This window comes from Neomonachus schauinslandi, chromosome 7, assembly GCF_002201575.2.
Source record: "Neomonachus schauinslandi chromosome 7, ASM220157v2, whole genome shotgun sequence".
NCBI lineage: Eukaryota > Metazoa > Chordata > Mammalia > Carnivora > Phocidae > Neomonachus > Neomonachus schauinslandi.
The window spans coordinates 31160266-31182790 of NC_058409.1; the positions used below are offsets into that span (position 1 = coordinate 31160266).

At 36.1% G+C, this 22525-nt stretch overlaps 1 protein-coding gene across 1 annotated transcript in view; it reads left to right on the forward strand.

The window, feature by feature from the left end:
* Positions 1–22525, forward strand: part of LOC110591113 (ankyrin repeat and KH domain-containing protein 1) — a 123912-nt gene that overhangs the window by 20380 nt on the left and 81007 nt on the right. Inside the window, 6 exon segments of the mRNA XM_021702015.2 lie at positions 5863–6016; positions 13302–13458; positions 14848–14995; positions 15549–15696; positions 17558–17791; positions 19917–20011. Coding sequence (XP_021557690.1) covers positions 5863–6016; positions 13302–13458; positions 14848–14995; positions 15549–15696; positions 17558–17791; positions 19917–20011 — 936 coding nt within the window.

Here is a 22525-nt window from a genome sequence, read left to right on the forward strand (position 1 = left end):
GGATAAAATGCTTATTCCCCTTTTCTACCCTGCCCCCCCACTTTGTTTAAATTCTAGTTGAAGCTACTATACTCATGTTTTTTTAAAGAAGGAAGGGTGAGAAAAGACTTTTCAGAAGGAAGACATAAAGTGTTTTGCCTGTAGCATTTAGAAAAGATTACCTATAAAAGAAAAATAGTTTCTTGGGGCCAGATTCCCTCTCATCTTTTTGCTTCCACCTTTTGTTTTTGTACCTAATCAGGAGATAGAAAAAAAAATCTGCAATCTCAAAGACTTGAAATAAACTTTCTTGTCATTGGCAAAAACAGTACCCCTATAGGTGGATGTTTTATGTTTGCTGCTCAGTGTAGCTGCTGGATCGAGAGTTATGTAATTATCATTGGGCAGTAGGGACATTTCTGTGATCCTTTAGCTTTATGTAAGACACTCGGGGGCTTCTCTATTCATTTATATGATAAAGACTAATTACGTATAACATTATTTTGGACTTACCCATTTTCTAGATGTGTTTTTGGGGACTGTATCACCAAGCCTTTTATGTTAAATATACAGAATTGGTCTAATTTAGTATTTCCATGTCGCTATAAATGGTTTCCATGTTGGCTGGTTGAGGTAATGCTATTGCAATCTGAATTACAAAAGTATGTATTTCAACAGGTTTACCAGGTAAGATATTTATGAACTGCCAAAAGCAACCCCCCAGATAGTCCCAAGGTAATAGGCATAACTGGATATTTTGTCCTTTTATTGATTCCACATTGAGTCAGGCTTTTAAAATTTTAGAGAGAGTAGGACAAAGGATATATTAGAGTTGAGTGCTTTTTGGCGTATCTAATTGTATTCAAATCATCTGTGTGTATAGTTATGGATAATTACAACCCATTCTGGAAGACGTAAGTTTTTTCCCACAAGTGTTACAGATATTTAAAATTTGATCCTTTTATTATTCATTTATTTATTTTTAAGTTTTATTTATTTAAGTAATCTCTGCATCCCATGTGGAGCTTAAACTCATGACCCTGAGATCAAGAGTTGCACATTCCTCTGAGCCAGCCAGGTGCCCCTAAAATTTGATCTTTTGGGTCATAACTTAAATATAAAATGCCTAAAACAACACTTGAAAATTGAAGTGATCATCACAAGAAAAAAAATTATAACTGTGAAGTGATGGATGTTAATTAAACTTTCTGTGGAGATCATTTCACAATACATACATATATGAAATCATTATGTTGTACCTCTTAAGCTCATACAATGTTGTATGTCAATTATATCTTAATGAAACTGGAAAAAATAAATAAAATGAAAAAAAAAGAATTCAAGTAAATTCTGATGAAAATGTATCATGTGAGATTCTCAGTGAATATCATTCTTCCAGTTTGAAAGGGCATAGAAGATAGACACTGTGGCGAGGGACAGGACAAAAGAGTTGTAATTACACAGAATTAATATCCTAAAAATTACATTTATATAGTGTTTTATTATTTTCCAATTATTTTACCTTATTTCATCATTTCAATAGCACTGTAAGATAGATGGGGCAGGTATTTTATTTATTGAGGAAGAAATAGAACATTGGAAAGGCAGAAAGTGACATGCCTAACGTCGTCACACATAGTGCCTCATGAAACTGATACTTCAACCTGATTCTGATCTGTAGCACAGTATTCTTTCCATTATGTCATGTTGCCTAACTGAAACTTGAATTTACATGCATTTTAAGAGGTAGGAGAATTAAACTAAATAAATTGTCTTATGAATTTTAATTTTTTTAAAAGATTTTTTATTTATTTATTTGACAGAGAGAGAGAGACAGCAAGAGAGGGAACACAAGCAGGGGGAGTGGGAGAGAGAAGCAGGCTTCCCGCTGAGCAGGGAGCCCGAGGTGGGGCTTGATTCCAGAACCCTGGGATCATGACCTGAGCCAAAGGCAGACACTTAACGACTGAGCCACCCAGGAGCGCCATGAATTTTAATTTTTAGAGAGAAGTTATAAGCCTTTTGAAGGCTAGGGACACATCTCTATTTTGTGTTTTTTTCCTAACTTGTTTCTTCCCAAGCACTTGGGAATGTGCTGTCTTGTGTATGTAATACTAATATTACTGACATCCAGGATAACATTGCTGCTGGTTCTCTCTCTCTTTCTAGTGGAGGTGACCAGGTAGGCCATGAGCAGTCTGTCACCTTTTGCATGGTCTTATTTAAATATATCCCTAGTTGTTCTTTCTAGCCTAAAGCCGTAGTTGTACTCTAGGCTCTTCATTGTTTTTTAAAAATTTGAGATAAAATTTACATACCATAAAATTTAGCATTTTAAAGTGTACAATTCATTGGTTTTTAGTATATTTACAAGATTGTACAGCATTCACCACTATCTGATTCCAGACATTTTCATCATTCCAGAAACTTTAGACCCATGAATAGCTACTCCCATCCCTCCCTCTGTGTTTCTCCACTTAACCACTAAGTTACTTTTTGTCTCTATGAATTTCTATGCTAGACATTTCATAAAAGTGGAATCATGCAATAATTGACTTCTTGTTTCTGGCTTCTTGCACTAAGCATACTATTTGCATGGTTCGTTTATGCTATGGCATGTGTCAGTACTTATTCCTTTTAATGGTATAATAATGTTCCACTATTTGGATATACCACATTTTATTTATCCATTTACCAGTTGATGGACATTTGTGGGGTTTTTTTTTCCTACTTTTTGTCCATTATGCATAATAGAGTTATGAACTTCTGTATACAAATTTTTGTATGGACATGTTTTAAATCCTTTTATGTACATAGAAGTGAAATTTCTGGGTCACATGTTTATTCTGTGTTTAATTTTTGGAGAACTGCAAAACTGTCCCACAGTGGCTGTGTCATTTATATTCCCACCAGCAGTATATGAAGGACTTTATATTTTTTGAGAGTGGACCACTCATCACTTTCCAAATGCATCTTCAAGCCCCTTTTTTATTTCATTCCCTTTGACTTCTATCCCCATGTCTGACTGTCTAGTGAAATTCTATGCATCCTTCAAAGCCTAACCCATATGCTGCTTCTTGTGCAAAGTCTTGGATTACTGGGGCTGGAAGCAAGTTCTCTCTCTCTCTCTTTTTTTTTTAAAGATTTTTTTTTTATTTATTTGAGAGAGACAATGAGATAGAGAGAGCATGAGAGGGGATAGGGTCAGAGGGAGAAGCAGACTCCCCGCCGAGCAGGGAGCCCAATGCGGGACTCGATCCCAGGACTCCAGGATCATGACCTGAGCCGAAGGCAGTCGCTTAACCAACTGAGCCACCCAGGTGCCCCGCAAGTTCTCTCTCTTTAATGCATGTAGTTGTACCATTTATTTCTCTTTGAGGCCTTTTGTGATAGTCATGTTGCCTTTGACTAGTATCTTCTACCACATTTTTGTACTGTCAGGGCGCCTGGGTGGCTCAGTCCGTTAAGCGTCTGCCATCAGCTCAGGTCATGATCCCAGAGTCCTGGCATCGAGCCCCGAATCAGGCTCCCTGCTCAGCGGGAAGTCTGCTTCTCCCTCTCCCCCTGCCTCTCCCCGCTGCTCGTGCGCACACTCTTTCTGTCGTGTTATCTCTCTCAAATAAATAAATAAAATCTTAAAAAAAAAAAACAGGACTTCAGTAAATATTGGAAAAATGAGTAAGAGAGAATATAGAATCCTTAACTTGGATTTTTAAAACGTTACACAGTACAAATCTGTATTTGTCTCCAAAATATGTGTAATACCCGTTAGACCATTGCTTTTTATAAAATAGAAATGTTAACTTTTTTTAAAGATTTTTTAATTTATTTGTCAGAGAGAGAGAACAAGCAGGGAGAGCTGCAGGCAGAGGGAGAGGGAGAAGCAGGCTCCCCGCTGAGCAGGGAGCCCGATGTGGGACTCAATCCCAGGACCCTGGGATCATGACCTGAGCCGAAGGTAGATGCTTAACTGACTGAGCCACCCAAGCTTCTAAATACTATCTGTAATAAAAAATTCAGAATTTGGCATGATGGTTTTATCTATCCTCACAATTGGCAAGTATATATATTTGCAAATACCTAATAATTTCTTGGGCCTGTGAAATTTTTATTGTACAAGCAGTTATCTTTTCATATCATTTAACAACTGATAGGATACATTTATCTACTGGCATGGATCTAGAATGGCATCTTTGTCTGTAATTACATATTAAAGAAGCTGTATTGCAGGGTGTCTCAGTCAGTTAAACATCTGTCTTGATCCCAGAGTCATGATCCCAGAGTCCTGGGATTGAGCTCCCTGCTCGGTGGGGAGCCTGCTTCTCCCTCTTCCCCTGCTCATGCTCTCTCTCTCTTTCAAATAAATAAATAAAATCTTAAAAAAAAAAAGCTGTATTGCAGCATAGTAATGTGGTTCAGTGTTATTAGATGTGAAGTTAAAGGGGTATTTTCTAAAATTTTATCACTAGGTGATAAAATGTATCCAGATCATTGTAACTTTACAGTCTTTCTTAGGATTTTTATTTGGTGGCCATTATGAAACTGATGACAAACTACCAAATACGCCAAATAATGTAGTCCGAATACTCTGGCTCCCTGAAGTAGCATTGCCTAGTAGTTAAGAGCATAGACTATATAGCTATGTGGCGGGGTTTGAAACCTGTCTGTGTCATTTATTAACTGTGTGAGCTTGGAGAAGTACTTAACCTTTCTGTTTCTTTTTTTCTATCTGTCTACAAATAAGTTAACCTCCCTGGTTATATGTATTTACATATTGTAGACATAGCTAGGTACATAAATATATACTCATGATTATATACATGATAGTCATGTTCATGTTTATATACATATATATATACTTTTAGCAAAATAAAGATCATACTGTTTTGAATCTTGTGATTTTCACTTCACTTTATGAATATTTTCTCATGTCACCAAATTTGCTTCAGAAACATTGTTTTTAATGACTGCATGGTAGTCCATCCTGTGAATGGACAGAATGTGTTTACCAAATTACCAATTGTAGTTTTTTTCCTCTGATTTTGGAATTTGAGTTAATGTGCAGTGACCATCCTTTATTATTTTTGTCTTGCTTTCAGATGCTTTTTAAAGGATAGATTCCTTAAAATGAAATTACACAATCAAAGGGCATGAGCCCTTTCCAAATTTCCATTTTACATTTCCAAATTACTTCCCAGAAAGATTGTACATATTTGATTTAAGAAAATTCATTTAGAATTAAAATTAGATTTGAATTTAGAGGGTTACATGTTTATTTTCATAAGTTGCTTTTGCTTATACCATTCATTCATTTCAACAAATACGGATTCAGTAGCTACTGTACATGAGATATTCTTAGGCCCAGGGGACAGAGCAGTGAACAAACAGGTGTGGTGCCTAACTTCATGGAGCTTTCTTGTCTATAGGGCTCCAGATATTTGATAGTGTATTAAATCTTATTTTCTTTTAAGAATCAGGATTTAATAAATTGATTAAAAGAGGGGGAAAAGTGAGCCTTAATGACCTATCCATGCTATCTAGTCTTTTTACTATCTAATCCTGTTTACATCTTCCCAGGGACTATAGTCATGTACTTATTTCATTAAAAACAAAAACAAAAACAAAAGCTGCTTTTCAAGCTCTGTGCTAGGCACAGAATGTACAATGTTCTTCAGGAAACTTGAATCTGGTGTGTCTGAGTTATACTGAAGATAAGCAGGTAGGAGTCTCCCTCAAAGTCCCTTCCCACAGCCCCATGTTTCTACAGTAATTTATCTGCTTATACTTAAATTTCAAGCCAGAAATCATATTATCTTAAATTGCAGTTATTCTAACAATATTGAGATCAGTTTCATGGATATTGCATTTTTAATTCATAAACAGGTCGAATCATTTATTTTGGATCAAGAAGATCTGGATAACCCAGTACTTAAAACAACATCAGAGATATTCTTATCAAGTACTGCAGAAGGAGCAGACTTACGTACTGTGGATCCAGAGACACAGGCACGATTAGAAGCATTGCTGGAAGCAGCAGGTAATTTATTTTTTGTTTTCTTATTTTCATCTCTTTAAAAGTCAAGATCTCGGGCGCCTGGGTGGCTCAGTTGGTTAAGCCACTGCCTTCGGCTCAGGTCATGATCCTGGAGTCCCGGGATCGAGTCCCACATCGGGCTACCTGCTCAGCAGGGAGTCTGCTTCTCCCTCTCCCGCTCCCCCCTCTTGTGCTCTTTCTCTCTCTCACTCTCTCTCTCAAATAAATAAATAAAATCTTTAAAATAAATAAATAAATAAAAGTCAAGATCTCTACACAAAGCTGTATAAGATCACCCCAAAATTATGTGATGTTATATGAAATTTGAACTCTTAAGATGTATTATATTTTTTATTTCCTAAAGAAAATGTTCACATTTTATATTTAAAAAATTTTTAGTTGAACATTTTTTTTAAATTTTGTTTTATTATGTTATGTTAGTCACCATACAATACATCATTAGTTTTTGATGTAGTGATCCACGCTTCATTGTTTTCGTATAACACCCAGTGCTCCGTGTAGTACGTGCCCTCCTTAATACCCATCACCGGGCTAACCCATCCCCCCACCCAGTTGAACGTTTTCAGTGGATGATTCTAGGGCTCAACACTGTTTTTAAGGTCTAAGATAATCAGCTAGTTATCAAGGAACACTTACCTATTACCAATTACATTATAAATGTGGGAGATAAATTTGGTTCATCAAATTATGAATCTTTGATCTTAACTGATTTAGGGTATTCTGCATGTGATTATTTACTTATTCACTTTCATCTAGGGGTAACTTAATAATAAATTGCTATTTTTTTCTTAGAAGACAGTTAAATAAAAATTGAACACAAAATTAGACTGAAATATACCAATCAACTTCTCATTCTATGGTAGCATAAGAGAAAAATCTGTGATAAGCATGCTTTCTAAATAATATATACTCATTACTGTTTTATATTGTACAACCTGCATATTATTTCCTGTACCAAGTTTCCACTCCACTATAATGAAAGCCTTTTATCAGCTAAAATTGTTTTAAGAAGGAAGTTAACTTTTTCTAATCTTTGTATATTGCTTTTCTTTTTTTCTGTATATTGCTTTTGAGATATGTTCACTTTGTATGACACTCCTTTTAGTTACTTATCTAGCATAAATATATGTGCATATTAAATACACATAAGAATTTATTTAAAATTTTTTTAAGATTTATTTATTTGTTTGAGAGAGAGCACAAGCAGGGGGAGGGGCAGAGAGAGAGGGAGAAGCAGACACCCACTGAGCAGGGAGCCCTGCTCAGGGCTGGATCCCAGGACCACATGATCATGACCTGAGCCAAAGGCAGCTGCTTAACTGACTGGGCCACCCAGGTACCCTACATGTAAGAATTTAATCTAGAAGAATGTGTAGGTTATTTTTGGGGCGACTGCCTTCGGCTCAGGTCATGATCCTGGAGACCTGGGATCGAGTCCCACATCGGGTTCCCTGCTCGGCGGGGAGTCTGCTTCTCCCTCTGACCCTCCCCCCTCTCATGCTCTCTCTCTCATTCTCTCTCTCTCAAATAAATAAAATCTTTAAAAAAAAAAAAAAAAGAATGTGTAGGTTATTTTTGAAAATAGTGCCCAAAAAATAAAAAATAAAGTAGTGCCTAAAAGCTTGTTAGAGTGCCATATACACACCTTACCCATGTTAAAACCATTAAAATGCAGAAAATTCAAAATAAAAAGTTTTGGGTTTTTTTTTTAAGATTTTATTTATTTGTTTGAGAGAGTGAGAGAGAGTGCATGAATGGGGACAGGCAGAAGGAGAGGGAGAAAGAATCTGAGCCCGATGTGAGGCTCAGTCCCACGACTTGTAAAATTATGACCTGAGCCAAAACCAAGAGTTGGACGTTCAACCAACTGAGCCACCCAGGTGCCCCATAGAAAGGTTTTAAAAGTATAGAAAACAAGAGGCCTGGGTGGCTCAGTCAGTTAAGCATCTGCCTTTGCTCAGGTCCTGATCTTGGGGTCCTGGGATTGAGTCCCCCATCGGGCTCCCTGCTCAGCGGGGAGCCTGCTTCTCCTTCTGCCTGCCGCTCCCCCTGCTGTGCTCTCTCTCTCTCTGACAAATAAATAAATAAAATCTTAAAAAAAGTATAGAAAATTTCATTCGGTTTCTGAGTACTCTTTTTAATTTTTTTTAATGTTTATTTATTTAAGTACTCTCTACACCCAGTGTGGGGCTCCAACTCAAAATATGGAGATCAAGAGTCAAATGCTCTTCTGACTGAGCCAGCTGGGTGTCCCCAGTTTCCGAGTACTTTAATAAATATGATATTAAAGAATGGTGTTCAGAAAAATCACAGCAGCCTTTTAGCACATTTCATATTGACTGAAGAAAAACAGTATTACGTTTCACCAAATAATGACTAGGACAAAGAAGAGCTAAAATAAATTGAGCGTTTTTATATTATTCTTGGAAAGACATAGATGTTATATTAAGAATGAGCTTACTTGATATCATTTTGTTATTTCTTTAACTTTGTCCTGTTATAGAAAAATATAGGTATAGTTTGTAGCAGATTGACTTTTAGTCTACTTACTGTGTCTTTTTGGAACTGATAGTAACTTAAAATTAAACACAACAAAATAAGACTCTTTAAGGCAGAACTAGTAATTTTTTTAAGAAAGGTATAAAGATCACATTAGTAATAACATTGAATGTCCCTCCCTTAGAGTCTGGATTTCTAGTGTGTCTCCTACTTGTGATACAGGGATATACTGTATAAGATTCCTGAACTGGCAGTGCCATGATCACCCTGTAATTTTGGGTTCTTTGTTTGTTTGTTTTGCTTTGTTTTGTTTTTGTTTTGTTTTGGAACCTTAAATTATTTTGCTTAGAGCAGAGAGAAATGTGTAGAAAAGACATCTCTCTTCTCCGGGTCTTCTCTGCTTTCCTTTTCTTCCCCAGATCAAGTTTTGTTTACTGGTGGTAGTACATTTTTACTCTCTGGTTTAGGCTTGTGCTTCACACATGTAAGTATTACTCCTTAATCCCTAATTAAGGGTTTTAAACTCATTTTTCTTTTTTTCTGGGCACCTCATGATTCTCATTCAGGGCTGTTTTCTGGTACATTAAGCATTTTTCTTTCCCTGTTTTCCTTTTGTTCTTAGTAAGTTGGGATAAGTAGCAAGATACCTTAGAATTGCTTGTTTTTCATACCTGTATTGATAGACAATAAACCTTAAAAATAATGATTATCTGCCTTCCAGGAGGTGTGAAAAACTATTGAATTTTTCAATTTTGTGTATTTTGACAATTTAAACTCCATACATGGTTGGATAGAGTGTTCTGTCTAAAGAAATTGTCAGATTATTTTAAGATTTATTTATTTCAGAGAGAGAGATGGATAGAGGAGAGAGCATGAGTTGGGGGAGGAGCAGAGGGAGAGATTGTCAAGCAGACTCCCCGCTGAACCCAGAGCCCAATGTCAGGGCTTGATTTCACAATCCATGAGATCATGACCTGAGCTGAAATCACCAGTTGGTTGCTTAACCAACTGAGCCACCCAGAGCCCCAGTCAGATGTATTTTAAAATGATGTGGTCCTTTTGTTTTTTGTTGTTTTTTTTTTTAAGATTTTATTTATTTATTTGACAGAGAGAGAGAGCACAAGTAGGCAGAGGGGCAGGCAGAGGGAGAGGGAGAAGCAGGCCCCCCGCTGAGCAGGGAGCCAAATGTGGGACTTGATCCCAGGACCCTGGGATCACGACCTGAGCCAAAGGCAGATGCTTAACCAACTGGGCCACCCAGGCGCCCTGATGTGGTCCTTTCTAAGACCTGTGCAAGTTGACTGTTGGATGAATATTTTCTTTTTGTGCTTCAGTATTTTCATTTGCTTTTTGGACTTTTTATTGAGGAATTTTAGATTCTTTGTTTTTTGTTTTTGTTTGTTTGTTTGTTTTGTTTATTTATTTATTTATTTGAGAGAGAGAGAATGAGAGAGAGAGAGAACACCTGAGAGGGGATAGGGTCAGAGGACGAAGCAGACTCCCTGTCGAGCAGAAGCCCGATGCGGGACTCAATCCAGGGACTCCAGGATCATGACCTGAGCTGAAGGCAGTCGCTTAACCAACTGAGCCACCCAGGCGCCCTGTTTTTTTTTGTGTTGTTTTTTTTTGTTTTTTGTTTTTTTTTTTAAAGTAATCTCTATACCCATGGGTGTAGAGGGGCTCGAACTCATGACCTTGAGATCCAGAGTCACACGCTCTTCCAACTGAGCCAGCTAGGTGCCCCTAGACTCTGTGTTTTTAATTATAAGAACATATTAGGGATTACTAGGCTTCTTAAGGAAGATAGAATTCTTGACACTATTTTAACTGAAAAAAGGAATTGGAAAAAAATTTTTCTTTAAAATTCTTTGATATTCTTAGAGAAAATTAAGAACTAAAATTATTTCAGGGGTGCCTCACTGGCTCAGTTAGAAGAACGTGTGACTCTTGATTTCAGGATTGTGAGTTTCAGCTCCATGTTGGGTGTAGAGATATTTAAGTAAGTAAACTTTAGAAAAAAAATTAAAGCTATTTAAAGAAGAATTTTAAAATTATTTTCTTTTTTAAAGATTTTATTTATTCATTCGAGACACAGAGATGCAGAGAGAGAGAGAGCACGAGCAGGGGGAGAGGCAGAGGGAGAAGCAGGCTCCCCGCGGAGCCAGGAGCCAGACGTGGGGCTCGATCCCAGGACCCGGGGATCAGGACCCGAGCCGAAGGCAGACGCTTAACCATCTGAGCCACCCAGGCGCCCCAAAATTACTTTCTAAATTATAAATGTAATACAATTAGAAATAGGTAAAGCAATATAAAATGTATTAAGTAGATAATAAAACCTTCCCACTGTTAGTTTACATATACTTCCAGACTTGTTCCTTTGTAGCTTTATAAATACATGTATATGTTTAAATATACATAATTTTTAAAATAATGAAGTAGGGTCCTATTACACATAATATAACTTCCTTTTTTTTACTTTATTATGAGCATCCTTCTATAATACGGTATGTCTATCTTTCTCCTTCATTTATTTATTTATTTATTTTAATTTATTTTTTTAGAGTGGGGGAGGCAGGGGGCACAGGGAGAGGAAGAGAAAGAATCTCAGGCAGGCTCCATACCCAGCACAGAGCCCAGCATGGGGACCTGGAGTTCACGACCCAAGCCAAAACCAAGAGTTGGACACTTAACCGACTGAGCCACCCAAGCAGCCCTATCTTTCTCCTTCTTTTAAAGGATAAGATAATATTCTCTTACTTAGATGTACCATAATTTATTTTACCAGTTCCTTATTGAGAGATATTTAGATTATTTCCTATTTTCCAATATCACAAATAATGCTGTAGTTTATATTCATATGTAGCTTTTCTTATTTGTGCAAGTATCTTTATAGGACAAATTATTAGAAAGTGGTATCACTGTGTCAAAGGATGTTTACATATAAAATTTTGATAACTTGTCAAATTTGCCCTGACCCTGCCAACTTTGTACCAGTATACATTCCTATCAGCAGTTTCAGAAGGCCTTACTCTTCAGTTTTTTTGTCAGTTTCATAGTTTGTGTTCCTTTAATATCACTAAGTTGCATCATACTCTTTATAAATGATAATAAATTTATTGGGTATTGATTATTTTCAGTTTTTATTTTGCCTTAATTTTATGTTGTGCCTAATTATATAGAAATATTTACTGAAATTAGAAATGTTTCATATCACATGTATTAATCTTTTATTTTGTGGCTTTTGGAATTTGTCTCATGCTTAGGAAAGTCTCCCCTAGGGGCGCTCGGGTGGCCCAGTCAGTTAGGCGGCTGCGTTCAGCTCAGGTTATGATCCCAGGGTCCTGGGGTCGAGCCCTGCCTCAGCCTCCCTGCTCAGTAGGGAGCCTGCTTCTCCCCCTCCCTCTGCCTGCTGCTCTGCCTATCTGTGCTCTCTCTCTCTGTCTCTGTCAAATACATAAAATAAAAAATCTTAAAAGAAGAGTCTCCCCTACATCTGCATTAGAAAAACACTACATAGTATAATAGTACTTTTCAGGGTTTTGTTTTTTGTTTTTTGTTTTTACATTTAAATCTTCAGTCTACCTGTATATTTTTGTGAATGCTGTGAATTAGAGATCTTAATTTTCAATTGGTAACCAATTTCTGAACAGTTTTTTTGAAATAAGCCCTCCCGTCTCCTTTGATTTGAAATTGCATGTCTATACACATTGAATTCACAAATGATCTAGGGTCTTTTTTTGGTTCTATTATATATCCTTGATATAATTATCTGTTTCTGTGTAAGTATCATACTGTTACAATTTGCCTGGCATCATAATACATTTTATATCTTAATGGGCAGGTTTTCCCTTCTTGTTTTTCTTGTTGTTCTCCAAACCTTTATTGACATTTTCCTCTCATTTTCAACAGTGATCAGGCAGTGATATTATCATTGAAATTTTCTGTTACAGTTGTCACTGATTCCTCACTGAATCTAGAGAAAAAGTTTCATTCGCAATTTAGACATCTAATAGTCCTACTAGACTGAGCTCTGTAAGGACAGGAACTATGCCTTATCCCTTTTTGTCTGTAGTGCCATGCACATCATAAGCACATAATAAATATTAGAATGAATTTATTTATTTATTTATTTTAAAGATTTTATTTATTTATTCATGAGAGACAGAGAGAGACAGAGACAGAGGGAGAAGCAGGCTCCCCGCGGAGCAGGGAGCCCGATGCGGGACTCGATCCCAGGACCCTGGGATCATGACCTGAGCCGAAGGCAGATGCTTAACCGACTGAGCCACCCAGGCGTCCCTAGAATGAATTTATTTTAATTCACACTGTTACCCTAGAAGATGGTTCTAGGTGGCTATTCAACCAGAGGGAGAAACTGTTGGATTGTTTGTTGTATTAGTGCTGAATACCCACTTCATTACTACTGAAAATAGTATAAATATGATCTTCTACTAGAGATCTTTTTGTATGACTATATATTTTGAAAGAACTTTCATTCATTTACATCAGTGGAGCATCATGTTAAGTTACATTTGCAGTTAGGTACGGGACAAATTAATATTATGTGCCTTGTAAAGATGTGGTTATGTGATGGCCTTTTGACATTAGTCGCAAAATTGATACCAACCTTATATTCTGATTGTCAGCTTTATCTATGGAGACTATGCCGTTTTTGCCCTAGATAACAGTGTTTAGCAGAGTAATTACAATTTGCACTTTTTTGCTTTTTCTTCCCCTGCGCTACCTGACTGATTGACGCACACTGAAGGAATTGGCAAATTGTCAACTGCTGATGGTAAAGCTTTTGCAGATCCTGAGGTACTCCGGAGACTGACCTCCTCAGTAAGTTGTGCATTAGACGAAGCTGCTGCTGCACTGACACGGATGAGAGCAGAAAACAGCCACAATGCAGGACAAGTAGACACGTATGTGTATAATGACTTTTTCTGGGTATCAAACATTTTCTTGAGTGGAATTTGGGGAAGTAGCAACTTTTGGTTAATTCTGTCTTTTGGAGGGGATTATAACTTTAAACGGATATTAGAATGGATATTATATTTTAAGTAGATATATAAATATATATATGTTACATAGATATGAAATTGGATACTATATTTTTATTCTTGCATTCTACTCATATTCATTGAGCATTCTTGTGGCATGTACTATACTATACTAGACTCTGTAAGAAATCCAAAGTAAGATCATACTTCTCTTTCTAAGGAAATTACTTGTTCTAAAGATTATAGTGGTAAACTCTAAGCTGACTGCTTGAGTAAATAATAAATGAAATGGGTTGTTAATTCAGTAATCCAGGTGCGTGCTACTCAGATACGGTCCATAACTAGCAGCATCAGCATCACCATAGAGCTTGTTTGAAATGCAGAATCCCAGACCTCACCTCAGAACTACTGAATCAGATTCCGCATTTTAACAAGAAACAGGGGTGATTTGTATGCACATTAAAGTTTGAGATTTATTGATTTTGTTAACCATTGTGCAGTAAAATATTTACATAAATTACATCTTCTGTTACCAAATAAAATTTTAAGCCATAGAATTATATCCCAGTATCTTTGGGAATTATTGTATTGGTAGAGTTTAAAAACTTGTGCATCTAATACTTTTTAAAACTTTATTTAAAAATTAATATGACGGGTGGGAGGGATGGGGTGGCTGGGTGATAGACATTGGGGAGGGTATGTGCTATGGTGAGCGCTGTGAATTGTGTAAGACTGTTGAATCACAGACCTGTACCTCTGAAACAAATAATATATGTTTAAAAAAAAAAAAAGAAGAAAAAGATAGCAGGAGGGGAAGAATGAAGAGGGGGGAAATCGGAGGGGGAGACGAACCATGAGAGACTTTGGACTCTGAAGAACAAACTGAGGGTTCTAGAGGGGAGGGGGTAGGGGGATGGGTTAGCCTCGTGATGGGTATTAAAGAGGGCACATTCTGCATGGAGCCCTGGGTGTTATACGCAAACAATGAATCATGGAACACTACATCAAAAACTAATGATGTAATGTATGGTGATTAACGTAATAAAAAAATAAAAAAAATAAAAATTAATATGACAATATGTTAGAACATTTTGAAAATAAAAATGACAGCTGTTTTCATATTCAATATACTGCCTTTCTGGCTTGGTTGGCCTACATGAATAATTAGTATTACAAACGCACAAAATGTTCGTACAATTTTTCTCCTTACTGTATAAACATTGTGTATGACTCTTTGTATTTAATATAATTTATTATCATAGGTTTCTGAGTCTTTCTCTGTTGGTTAATTGTTGATGGTTTTGTTTTCAGTCGTAGTCTGGCAGAAGCTTGTTCAGATGGGGATGTGAATGCTGTTCGTAAATTGCTAGATGAAGGCAGAAGTGTAAATGAACATACAGAAGAAGGAGAAAGCCTGCTGTGTCTGGCTTGTTCAGCAGGGTATTATGAATTAGCACAAGTAAGCAGAAATTATCTTGAGTATTGAAATTGTGGAAGGATTTTGATGTTTTGTTTTTATTACTAATCAAAGAAATTATCATTAGAGGCCAAATTCCTTCCTTTTGGGCAGTAGGTAAAATAGAAACTGGTAATTTTGTTGCCTACACATGTAACTGGGCATGGTGCATTTTTCTGCCATTTACTCAAAACTGTTCCTAATGAATAAGAAACATATAAAAGTAATAGTGATATTTTCAACTTGTCTTTAAAAATAATTTATTATACAGCTATAATGGAAAGTAGTGATTTATTGTCATTTCATCCAGATTATCTCAATTCTTTTAATTTTTTGTCTGTTATAGCAATATTGGGAAATAACCATGTATTTACCAGTTAGTTTCTGTCTTGGGAGTATAGTTTTGCTGTTCTATTGCTAGATAATCCCAAGTATAACACAAATTCTTTGACAAGAGCAGTTAACATTTTATATTGCATTTATGCATTTATTTCTCTAGAAATACTATTAACAGTAAGAACTGACAGTTTCTCTCTCTGTGTAATGTGTTTTAAAGGTATTGCTTGCTATGCATGCTAATGTTGAAGATAGAGGGAATAAAGGAGACATAACTCCCCTAATGGCAGCATCCAGTGGAGGTTATTTAGATATTGTGAAATTATTACTTCTTCATGATGCAGATGTCAACTCCCAGTCAGCAACAGGTAAGTAGAAAATTATGTGTTAATTTGAGGAAAATAAATTGATGTATTTAATTATAACCTAAGAGATAAAAATTTGATTTTTACAACTGGAAAATCACACTGCAGAAAAATCTTAGCCGTTGTCTAGAAACTCTGAGTAAAATATAAATTAATTTGGTATCTTCAAAAGACTGAGATTCTCTTTGCCTAAGATTGACAGTTTTTCTGCTGGAGACAGTTTCTTTTTTGCCATAATGATATGTAACATAAAGAGGCAAAATTATGAACTGTATGTCTTATAATTCTTTATCTCATTTAAATCCTACTGCCTTGACTTTAGATTATAGATTAACCTGAGGGTATTTACCCTGTGGGGTTTTTCATGTCAGGCATACTGAATGCATTTACTACTAAGATATTCTTGTGGCAGAATGAATTCTATTCTAGTAAGAGGTATTCTTTTAGTTATTTATACTTGCCAGACACATAGATAGGAGGAGCGTTGGTCATGTGTCTTGAGTTACAGATACAGTTTTAGGAGTAAGATTACTTGGATTTGGGGGTGCCTGGGTGGCTCAGTTGGTTGAGCGACTGCCTTCGGCTCAGGTCATGATCCTGGAGTCCCTGGATCGAGTCCCGCATCGGGCTCCCTGCTCGGCAGGGAGTCTGCTTCTCCCTCTGACCCTCCCCCCTCTCATGTGCTCTCTCTCATTCTCTCTCTCTCAAATAAATAAATAAAATCTTTAAAAAAAAAAAAAGATTACTTGGATTTGGTGAGGCAGCAACATATAATGAAAGTGTATCATTGTTCCATACCATTAAGTAAATATTAAGTGTAGATGATGAGCAAGACTTCCTAGAAGGGATTGTAGACTATTTTGCTGACTGCTTTGTCTTAGTTGTAATAATAGTAACATGCATAATGTGTAAAATGGTTGAACAGTTGAATTCTGAACACATTGGATTCTGGAATGTTACTTTTCTTTTTCTTGCTGAATTTTTAAAACCGTCTTCTTCAATGCCATACTAATAGATAGTTAAACCATCTCCCTTATCTCCTCTAATAAATAAAAATCCTCAAAACAAAATCAGGAAAGAAATAAGTGGCAAACCAATAATGGGATAATGACCTTTTAAAGAAATTTTTCTTTTGAAGGAGTTATGCTGAGGGGTTATATCTTCCTACTTCATTAGCTTGTCAAGTAAGATGAAGTGTCATCTTGAAAAATCCCTTTCAATATGTTTTTATTTAAAATATTCTAGTGTATCATTCAAAATTACTCCTTTTTCTTTTGATACTGTACAGCCTAGAAATCCTTAACATTTTCTTTCTATGTATATTCATTTCTTAATTTCCTTTTACCTTTCCTTTATCTATGCAGATTTATTCATAAGACTGTTCATTGTTTTAGGTACATTTTCCTTCTGACACATATCTTTAATCTAGTAGGAAAATAAGTAAATTGGCCTGTTTATAACAAATCTTTTATTTATTTATTTTTAAAGATTTTATTTATTTATTTATTTGAGACAGAGAAAGGGAGAGAATGAGCCGGGGGGAGGGGCAGAGGGAGAGAGAAAGAGAGAAGCAGACTCCCCACTGAGCAGGAAGCCCAACATGGGGCCCCATCCCAGGACCTGGAGATCATGACCTGAGCCAAAGGCAGACACTTAACCAACTGAGCCACCCAAGTGCCCCTATAATAAATCTTTTAATTAGTGAGAAAATTAAGATGATGCTTCTAACCAATAGAACAAAAAAAGGTGAGATGATAGTTCTAGCGGTTTATGTAAGGGAATTGAAGGGGTAGAACTAGAGCATAGCATAGTTATAATTGTATCCATTTTATCATAATTCTGTATATCTTTTTTTCTTTGTTAGGAAATACTGCACTAACATATGCCTGTGCTGGAGGATTTGTTGACATTGTGAAAGTGCTACTTAATGAAGGTGCAAATATAGAAGATCATAATGAAAATGGACATACCCCCTTAATGGAAGCTGCCAGTGCAGGTCATGTGGAAGTTGCAAGAGTTCTTCTGGATCATGGGGCAGGCATCAACACTCATTCTAATGAATTCAAAGAAAGTGCTCTTACCCTTGCATGCTACAAAGGTACTCTCTCTATATATGAATATTTACAATTCTTTTCATAACAGCTTTGCATATTTAAATATTTGAGTATTGAGTATTTGAATTAATTTTATATTTATGTTTTCCCTGTGCTGTCAAATTATGTAACTTGTAAGAGATTATATAGAAAGTCCATTTTAGCCTGTATTTCATAAAGTATAATTTCACAGTGTATGTTTATTATTTTAATTCAAATTTATTCAGGTAGCTATGAAGTCAACGAAAACTTGTAGCACAGATTTAGAGGGTTTCCATTTTTTAATAATTTTTGTTTTATATGATTTTTCCAACCTTTATTTCAAAAATAATACACACTCAAATAATAGTAATAATCACAGTTGATACAGAAAACCTCAAAAACACAGAAAAGCATAAGGAAAAGAAATTTTACAATGACATGTATTGTTACCACATAAAGATTAAAGCATGTAAGCAGTATTTTAGTATACTTATTTCTAGTGTGTTTTTTAAGCATATATGTATAAACAAATATATATATATATATATTTAAACTAAACAACCATACTTGCTTTATAGTCTGCTTATTATATTTAGCAATATATCATGTACATTTCCCATCTCAATAAATATTTTTGTAACACAACTTTTGATGACCACATAGTATTTCACTATTTCAGCTAGGAGTGGGTATGGCTGCATGTGTCATGAAACCTAAATTAATAATGATTTAAACAAAAGAGAAGCTTGTTTTTGTTTTTTGTTTTTTTTTACATAAATCAAGTCCAAGGGTATAGGCTGTCTAGAACTAGTATAGCTGTTCTACTGCTATCAAGATCTCAGAATTCTGTTTTTCTGTTCTATCTTCCTACTATTTGATTTCTATTCTCAAAGTTACCTGTAATCCAAGATGGTAGCTAAAGCCCCAGCAATCTATGTTGTAGGACAAAGAGGCTAAGGGCAAAATGGGGAGTGCTTTCCAAATCAGTAAGCTACCTTTAAGGAATCTTCTTAGAAGTTCTGCCTTATAGCTCCCACTTACATTTCATTGGCTACACATAGCAAGGGAAGCTGGGAAATGTAGTCTTTTAGTCAGGCATGTTGCCACTCAGATAAAAATCAGAGTTCTGTTACTATGGAAGACTGAAAGAGTGGGTATTGAGTAGGGAACTAGTAGTCTCTGCAAATACATCAAATGGATGTACCATAATTGCCTATTGTTGGACACTTGAATTGTTCCCAGTTTTCACTATTATTAAAAACACTGTAATAACATCCTTGTGCAGACATCTTTGCCTAATCTCTGATTATTTCCTTAGGATAAATTCCTGGAAGTGGAATTGCTGGGTCAAAGGGTATGGACATTTTTAAGGCTTTTGATACATATTGCCAAATTGCCTTCTAGAAAGGTTGAAACAATTTACACTCCCACCAGCAGTGTTTGAGAGTGCCCTTTATCCCACCCTACACCCTCACCAACACTGGGTATTATCATTCTTTTTAATATTTGCCATTTTGATAGTAAAAAATGGTGTTTTTTAATTTGCATTTGTTTAATAGGAAGGTTTAATTTTTTTTTCAGTTTAGTATTCATTTACATTTCTTTTTTAATAACCATTTCATGTCCTTCATCCGTTTTTCTACTGGAGCGTTTGTCTTTTTCTTACTGACTATTAAGGCTTTTTATATATTAAATGTATCCAGAGGGTTGAAATTATTTTGAATGGAGTTTTCTGTGCCTGTTCATTGCCACAGTGAGTTTATGGTCATTATTTTAATGCTGTTTTTATGAAAAATATGATCCAAACACATTTTACCTGGCATTCTATTTGATTTCAGTGTTTTGATTTGATAGTTTGATAGTTTATACAGATTAAATCAAAGAATAGTATTACTGCTTTACTTAACTTGAGTTATGTGCTTTCTACTAATTCAGTCTTTAAAACCTAGATACCTTGATGAGAGCGTGCTTATTATTTTGGATTGGCTTTGTAAAACGGTCATTCCTTTATTGAATGAAAAATCAGTTCTCATAAATTTTTGTATAGATACCTGAAAGAAAAGGATTCCCCATTTGTATTAAATTAATAACTAAATTCTTCAGAAATACGGTTTGAAAATTCATGTTCTTTTCTTTTTTTTTTTTAAGGCCATTTGGATATGGTTCGCTTTCTACTTGATGCTGGTGCAGATCAAGAGCACAAAACAGATGAGATGCACACTGCCTTAATGGAGGCTTGCATGGTAATTTTAAATTGTACTCATTTAAGATGACATTGAAAAGCAATGCTGTGTTTAACCTTTGTTTTTGTTTTGTTTTTAAAGATTTTATTGTCAAAGAGAGGGGGAGAGAGAGAGAGCGAGTGAGCACAATCAGGAGGAGCGGCAGGCAGAGGGAGAAGCAGGATCCCCTCTGTGCGGGGAGCCTGATACGGGACTCGATCCCAGGACCCTGGGATCATGACCTGAGCCAAAGGCAGACACTTAATTGACTGAGCCACCCAGGCGTCCCTGTTTTTTTTTTTTTTTTTTTTTTAAAGAAAACTTGTTATTGCTTTTATGTACAGAAAATTCAACAGCATACACTTAGCCCAGTTGGGTGGCCAGTCCTTTAGCCTTTGTTTTTTCCATCTTGGCATTGTGAATCACTGAGTTTGGACCCAGGACCTTGCCTCCCCAGTGACAGCAGATCTCATCATATCTGTCATTATAATTGGTCCTGATAGCTTCTGCCAGCTTAGCCAGAGCTCCTCTGTTTTCTGAGTTAACCTGTGTGAAGGCTACAGTGGTGCAGGCCTTCCTGTGGACCAGACGCTCTAGCCTGGCCTTCCCCTTGATAATGAAGTAGGAAACCCCCATCTTATCACATAGGGCAGGCAGAAAGATAACCAACTCAGTGGGATCCACATCATGTGCAGTCACTACCAGCTAAGCCTTCTTATTTTCTCCTAAGGTGGTGACATTATTAAGCCCACCTTGAAGGATAGGCGGCCTCTTAGTGGGGACATTGCTTTGCCAAGAGCTTTCTTCTCAGCCCATGTCAACAGTCACTCCTTCTTCTCTTCTTTGTGTGTATAGTCTTTAGGGTTTCCTACATATCATCTGTGAACAGAGATAATTTTATTTCTTCCTTTCTTATTTGGATGCCTTTCCCACCCCCCACCCCCCCCCTTTTCTTGCCTAATTGCTCTGGCCAGAACTTCCAGTACTATTTGAATAGAAGCGGTGAAAGTGGGCATCCTTGCCTTGTTCCTGATATTAGAAGAAAAGCTTTCTGTCTTCACCATTGAGTAGATGTTTACTGTGGGTTTTTCATATTTAGCTTCTATTATGTTGTGGTAGTTTCCTTCTAGTCCTAATTTGTTGAGAGTTTTCATCATGAAAAAGATTTTGAATTTTGTTAGACGCCTTTTTTGTATCAATGGAGAAGATACTGTGATTTTTTTTTTCCTCTTTATTCTGTTAATGTGGTGTATTACATTGTTTTATTTTCTTATGTCGAACCATCCTTGAATTCCAGGAATAAATCCTCCTTGATCATGGTGTATAAACCTTTTAATATGCTGCTGAGTTAACTTTGCTAGTATTTTCTTGAGGATTTTAGCATTCAGTATTCATAAAAGACATTGGTCTGTACTTTCCTTGTAGTGTCTGTGGCTGACTTTTGGTATCAGGATAATGCTAGTCTCATAGAATGAGTTAAGAAGTGTTCCCTCACCTTCAGTTTTTTGAAGAAGTTTGAGAAGGATTGGTGTTAATTCTTTTTTAAATGTTTGGTAGAATTGGTAGACTTCACCAGAGAAACCATCAAGTCCGTAAGTTTTCTTTGTTGAGAGATTTTTTTTTTATTACTGATTCAGTCCCTTTACTAGTTAAAGTTGTATTCAGATTTTCTATTTCTTTGTGATTTAGTCTTGATAGGTTTTGTGTTTCTAGGAATTTGTCCATTTCATCTAGGTTATTCAATTTGTCAGCATACAATTGTTCAGTGTGCTATCTTATAATCCTTTTTATTTCTGTAGAATTGGTAGTACTGTCCCCACTTTCATTTCTGATTTCACTAATTTAAATTTCTTTTTCTTTGTCCATCTAGCTAAAGGTTTCTCAATTTTGTTGATCTTTTCAAAGAACCAGCTTTTGATTTCATTGATTTTTCTCTCTCTGTTGCATTCATCTCTGTTCTAACCTTTATTTCCTTCTGCCAGTTTTGAGTTTAGTCTTTTTTCAATTCTTTTAATTGATGTCTAGTTTGTGTAATTTTTTACAATTTTTATTAAGTTATTTTATTTTATTTCAGTATACTTAACATACAGTTTTATATTAGTTTTGGGTGTACAATATTCTTTTTTTTTTTAAAGATTTTATTTATTTATTTGAGAGAGAGAATGAGATAGAGAGAGCATGAGAGGGGGGAGGGCCAGAGGGAGAAGCAGACTCCCTGCCGAGCAGGGAGCCCGATGCGGGACTCGATCCCAGGACTCCAGGATCATGACCTGAGCCGAAGGCAGTTGCTTAACCAACTGAGCCACCCAGGCGTCCTGGGTGTACAATATTCTTATTCAACAATTCTATACATTCCTAGTGCTCATCATCATAAGTGTACTTTTTAATACCCATTGTGTATTTTGCCCATGCCCCTACCCACCTCCCCTCTGGTAACTATCAGTTTGTTCTCTGTAATTAAGAGTCTGTTTCTTGGTTTGTTTCTCTCTCTTTTTTTCCCCCTTAGTTCATTTGTTTTGTTTCTTAAATTCTGCA